The sequence below is a fragment of the Dermochelys coriacea genome, chromosome 3 (assembly GCF_009764565.3).
Source record: "Dermochelys coriacea isolate rDerCor1 chromosome 3, rDerCor1.pri.v4, whole genome shotgun sequence".
NCBI lineage: Eukaryota > Metazoa > Chordata > Testudines > Dermochelyidae > Dermochelys > Dermochelys coriacea.
In genome coordinates, this window is record NC_050070.1 from 109,846,119 (window position 1) to 109,852,500 (window position 6,382).

General features: G+C 40.9%; 1 protein-coding gene across 8 annotated transcripts in view; it reads left to right on the plus strand.

Moving 5' to 3' along the window:
* Positions 1 to 308: 308 nt before the first annotated feature.
* AIG1 (androgen induced 1) overlaps positions 309 to 6,382 on the plus strand; it is a 200,121-nt gene continuing 194,047 nt past the window's right edge. For 3 of the 8 annotated variants that reach the window (XR_006280015.1, XM_043511125.1, XM_043511124.1), the window contains exon 1: positions 332 to 686. Coding sequence is in view for 6 of the 8 variants with exons in the window: in XM_043511125.1 (XP_043367060.1) it covers positions 546 to 686 (141 nt within the window). In the remaining 2 variants the exon portion in view is untranslated. Of the gene's footprint in view, positions 687 to 6,382 lie in introns of all 8 variants that reach the window. The other 5 variants (XM_043511122.1, XM_038397004.2, XM_038397002.2 and 2 more) reach the window with 4 other exon arrangements.

Sequence of the window (6,382 nt, forward strand, 5' to 3'; positions counted from 1 at the left end):
ATGACCCTGCCCATAGTTATTTCTGCATGTCACCCCATGCTCGCTTTTTGTAGCGCTGGCAAGAAGAATATACAAGTCACACTCACACAGCCCCAGAGGCGGAGGGGTCACCTGCTCCAGGGGTCTCTCCGCTGAAGCAGCAACAGCTCAGGGCAGGTTTAGTACATTGCCATGAAGAACAGGAGGACTTGTGGCACCTTAGAGACTAACACATTTATTAGCGCATAAGCTTTCGTGAGCTACAGCTCACTTCATCGGATGCATTTACCATTGCCATGGTAACCCCTCCTCCAGCATCTCCTCCTCTCCCCGCCCACCTTTGCTCCAGGAAGCACCCTCTTGCCTGAGGAGCTCCAGCGGAGCGCGCTCTCCCCGGGGCCGGGCGCGTCCCCCGCGCACAGAACAAGGGGACACCCAGGCGCGCGCTCGCGCTTCCTCCCTGGGCCGAACGTCGCGCGCTGCCCGCGCGCCGCCGCGCCAGCCTCGCGCGGGCAGCCCGCCCCCGCTGCCTTGCAGTTCGCAGGCCCCGCTTGCAAAGTGGCGACATGGCGCTCGTGCCCTGCCAGGTGCTGAGAGTCGCCATCCTCCTCTCCTACTTCTCCATCCTGTGCGCGTACAACGCCATTGACATGCCGGCGCAGCAGACCTATGGAGGGAGTTGGAAATTTCTGACATTCATAGACCTGGTAAGTTGCCCTCACCTTCGCCCTCCAGCCTGCGGGTGCGTCCCAGCCTAAGCTGCTCCCTCCTGTGTGTGCACTTGGTAAGTGGCGTGGATGTGCCTCCGGGAGCTCTGGCAGGAGAGTCACTGGCCAGGCTGCAATGTTCTGGCACAGGCGTTTCGGCTCCCTTGTGCATGGGGCTCCCTAGTCCCACTTCCCCCACCAGAGCATCATAATTAGGCGACCTTGTGGGTGGGGGAAAAAAAGAACTTGCCCTTTTGTGACTCATTAAATGGGTAACACTGACAAGAGCTGGTCAAGCAGTAAAGCAGCAGCAATACTGGATGGATTTAAAAAAAAAACTCCTCTGGCCTGTTTATTGTTTATAGTTGAACAGGCCACAGCAGCCATGTTTGCGTCAACAGAAATGTTAAACATAGTTTTCCTAAAGCACAATATAGGAGAATATAATGCTGACCACAAAACATACTATCAAAATAGGAAATATGGCTTGCCACACCTGGCCACCAGAATAATCTTGAGCCTAACACGGGTGAGGTAAAAGTGCCACAAACCACACATTTGGCAACCAGATTCAGCCAGTTTTTTCCTCCAAACCCACCAGTGCACCTGTCGGATTAGACAAGAACTGTTTCTCATTGCAGTTCAGCGCAAAGATCCAGACCTTACTATCATGCCATAAGACCATTGGGAAAACCCATATCCAGCACTTCAACCATGCTGAATCCAAAAATTGTATCCCTGAACTCCATAATCATACGGCCTAAACAGACAGATGTCGATGCACCTAGTCCAACAGGGGGAAAAAAACAGATTCTGATGTATCCAGGTGCAGTACAATGACAAACCTCATATGCAGCACCTGGACCCAGTAATTTCCCTGCTGAATCCTCAAATTAGATGACAGAATTAGACAAGGCATTATACCATTACCAGCCACCCGGTCTAGACCCTGATGCAAGAGCACAGCAAAAACCTGTACTAGCACAATGCCATTAATTTTTGGGCTCAAACTCAAATTCTCCCAACTAAATAGAGCACAAGTGTAACTACTTCTACTGCACTAGCTGCTGATAATACTTGCTATCTTTTAGATGGTAGAATTTTTTAATTTAGAGCCTAAAACCTATATGATTTGCTGGGGGTCCAGGTGCCAGATGCAAGATTTTGTGATACTGTTACCCTAAGATTAATCAGGATCTAGATTTTTCTGGTGGGGTAGGAGCAACTATTCCATTTTTCTATTTAAAGAAGAGAATTTTTGTGTTTAAGGCCAAGTGCCAGTTACAGGTGTTTGCAGTGCATGGTATGGCTAAACATATTCTCAGTTTTGACAGTAGGCAGGTCTGGGCTTGACCCAAACAACTATATATATCTAATAAGATCTATTTTTACATATGTTAATTTTTCATTGTACTTTATAAATGCAGAACTTTTGTTTTGGGCTTTTCCTATTGAAGAGTTAGCAAGCTTATATTGTTTAAAATGTTAATATTTTAAAATTAAACTAGAGCTTATTTAATTTTAAATTTTATTCTTTCCCACTCTCTGAACTTTCAAGCTGTGTAGTAGGGTATTGTTGAAAAAAATAGTTTACACTTATAAGATCAGGAATTCTCAGTAGAATTAAAACCAGGATATTTGAATTATAGGTCTCCCACACACACTTTGTTTAAACTTTGAGTTGTTGACAATGCTATCTATTAAACCATTTGCAATTAACATAATACAGTATTAAACAAAGTGAGAAGAGAGAAACTCTTTGACTTCAAGTACAATGGAGATTATTTTGCCCTATCTGGCATTGATATAAGAGTTTCTCCAATATTCAGGTTTCCTGATCATTCATTCTCTGGACATTTTGATCACAGCGTTTAAAAAAGGAATCTGTTATTAATGACACTATCTAATGATCTCAACGTGGCAAGTCTGGCTGCGTTACTGGTTCTGTCTATAATTCCTCTATAGCAGAATTGTCCTTATTTATTATTATTTATTTTTAATATGGTAGTGCATAGACAATCTAATCATGGACCAGTACCCTATTGTGCTAGGGTGAGTACAAACAGAGAAGAAGGATCCTCTCTAAAGAGCTTACAATCTAAGTCTCTGGGTAACACTGACTCTAGAGTGCTAAGTTATAGAAAGCCATTTCTTGGATCTAGGATGAGCTGCAAATATGTTCTGTTCTTCCAGAATTTACTTACCTTGGTCTTGGCTTTGTAAAACCTAGAAGTTTGGCATGCATGTTATCTAACCTATATCACTATCCGATTTTGCTCTCAAGACACCAGGATACAACTCAAGAAGTGTCTTAACAGCATTCCTTTTGTCAAAGTGAAATTTATATGCATATTTTGCTCTTCTATTATCCTATTTGACTTGTTTTAGATTTTTTGCCTTTGGGATGCTGGGCTGTACTCCGTGACATGGATTAATAATCCAACTCCCACTGAAGTCAAACAGAAGTCTTTCCATTTATATTAATAAGTTGGATCAGACCGTAACTGACTAAAGCTAAAAGCAGACTGTCTTGGTTTTGGGTCTGCTTAACCCTTTACCTGGCTCTCTTGGCCTTACCATTATTATCTAATCCTTGGCCTAATAAAAATAACAACAAGAAGTAATACCTACCTCTTATAGCTTTTCATCAGTGAATATCAAAGCACTTCATAGTCTTTAATGTATTCATTCTCACCATGCCTCTGAGAGGTAGAGTATTATTATCCCCATTTTACAGATGGGAAATAGAGGCATAGAGTGACTAAGTGCCTAACCTAAAGTCACACAGGAAGTCTATGACAGAATAAGAAATTAAATCCACATCTTCCAAGTCTTAGGCTAGTGCCCTAACCACAGGACCATCCTTAGGTGGGTGAAGTCTATTTTTAATGTAGCAAAAGTATTACTTGTCAGTAAATAACAATTATTCCCCAAAAAATTATGGCCCACTGTAACAAGTTCACGTGGACTTTTCCACCATGCAGTCCGATGTGGACTTTCTCACCACCACATTCTTTCGTCTATGTATGACATGATCAAAGAGCATCGAGTAAATGTGTGGTTTTTAAATATCTAGTAAAGTAGTCAACTATAACCATGTACTTCTGTCCCTTAGCTCATAAGGGTCACCGTCTATGGCCCACTTTCCAAATCTGACAGCAGAGAAATATTAATGGTTTCTTAAATAGGGTATGTGTCTCTGACAGTTGGTTTGGTCAAGAAATCGAATCACTTGGATTTGTCTCCTAATTCCTAGCCACCGGACAGACATCTTTACTTGTTGACAACGTTCAGTAAAATCCAAGGGGCCTAATGGTGTCTCATATAAGGATACATTTCTGCTGGGTTCACTGCCCTGTCTTCAGGAAATAAGATGCCATCAGAGCCAGTGAGGCTAATCTTCTCCAGAAGGAAAGTTTGGATGTTTTCAGGCACACTTGCACTATATTGTATGATAGTTTTAAGGCTTGCAGAGCTCTTTTGTAAGTTTCAGTTTCCTCAACTACTTGCAACATCCCTGCATCAGTCACATTCAGAAAATGTCTAGACAAAATATCGGCAACAGAATCTTGGCAGGCGTGTATTCTCACTGCAGATTGTACATCAACGAGCTTAGACTGAGTCTTTGACATCTCACTGGCACACAGTGCAAGCACTTGCTGTTTACGAGGGGTATGAGAGGTTTGTAGTCAGTCAGAAGTGAGGTTAAGAATCTAATCTGAACAAGAAATTTGGACATTTTTTGCATGCCGAGACTGTCATGAGGCATTCCTTCTCAATCGGCACAAGAGTCTCAGCATCAGTCAGTGACCTGGAGAAATTAGGCAACTGACTATAGCTGGCCATAATGCCCTGGCAATAATGCTTCCTCTAATCCAGTTATTAATATCTGCGCTTAATATGGTTTTGCATCAAATGATACTATTCGATAGCTGAAAAGAAATTGAAGCAAAAACTAAATAGCCAAAACATTCCTACTCTCTGCTCATTAATTTGTATTCTATTCTTGCAGTAGATTTCCAGCTCTTTCCCTGCTTATAAAAATCTGTGCTTTGGGGGAAATTCATGGACTATCAAGCCCCAGAGTAGTGGCCAGTTCCCATCAAAATTAACGTTTATTTGTTTTGTGTCATTTAGTTAGAGGATGGATATCTACTACATCATCTTTCAGACTGTTCACCATAATATATCCATTTATATAGTCTGTATTTGTCTGTTTTGCCTAGCAACAAGTATAGTGATAGAATTTGGATGGCCATCCTCAAATATTTCCTTAGATGTGAATTCTTAGTCTTTCCAGGCCTTGAATTTTTAACTCCTGGCAATGGAATGTTTACCTAGTTCATGGAGCAATATTGAAGGTGCACTTTGACAATCAACCAGTTATGCTTACCATTGCTGCTGCAAATAACCACCTCTGCTTTAATTTCTCTTCTTGGCATGTACAGGTAGATGCTGTTAAAAGTAAATATGCCTTCTTGTTCCTGGTGAAAACTTGTTTATAGCTACAACAACATTTTCCCTCCTTTTCAACCCCACAAACTTAATTAGGCCTCACTAAGTTACCTGCAATGAAATGGTGAAGAAGGTGGTTCAGATGGGATACATTTAAGAGCAAACATAATAAGATGTGTAAAATTTCTTGACTTGGTATCTGCCCTCCTCCACCCAGTTTACTTTTCAGAGTTAAATATAATTGGAAAAGCTCTGTTAGATTGGAAATGGTGTTTGAATGCATAGAAGGAAGTGGAGATTGGCCATTTGTTACGTATAGTAGTCATTTTGTTGCTTCTATCTTAATAAATTTAGAAATATGGTTTGTTCATAGTATGAATAATTGAAAATCATGCTGCAGAATCCGAGATTAATCTTATGCATGTTTGAGGGATCCCTTCTCCCAATTCTTTTAAAACAGATTTTTTGTTATTGCAGAGGTAAGATTTTTATTCCTTAATTTCTTTTGGCCACCCACTATGGACAGAGGGCACTCTACAACTGTGGGGGAGATGAGGCAAAAGTATGTAGATTCTGGGTGCTGTGATGAGGGAGAATGTGTGCAGAAGGAATAGGATTTGGTTTTGTGTGAAAGTTATGAGAAAATTATCTTGCAGTTAAATTTAAGTTAGTAAAATGTGTCCTGGTCTAAATTACTCCTAATTTTCATCATATAACTGCCATCATAAATCTGGAAAAGCTCTATTCTCCTGCATCTGGCACATTTACCATTGTCTGCTTCATCAAATGTATGGGAGAATCTAGATTTCTGTTGAAACAATGTTGCTATTGAAGTGATTTGAAACTATCCTAAAGGAGTTTTGTTCTTCCCTGTTGCTGGCATGATTGGGATCTGTATTCTCAGGCACATCCTTGCCAGAGGCAATAAACACATGTTTATTTGCTTAAAGAGAATGTTTTTGAATTTAATTTGGTCTAATTTAAATAAGTCACCAGAATAGAATTTAAAAGATTTAAATTATTTTTTTAAAAAGGGGTGCTATAGACTGGAACTTCAAGTGGCTTCTATTCTGTTCCTAACTGCCATTGACTTAATATCTGAATCGAGCAAGTTTCATAACTCACTCAATGAATGAACTCCACTACAATGTGGCAGACCCAGGCAAACGACTATTCATCATTTAATTGAGGCTTAAGTGTGTAGTGTCTTGCCTAGATCCTCTTCTCTGTGGTGAATTTCA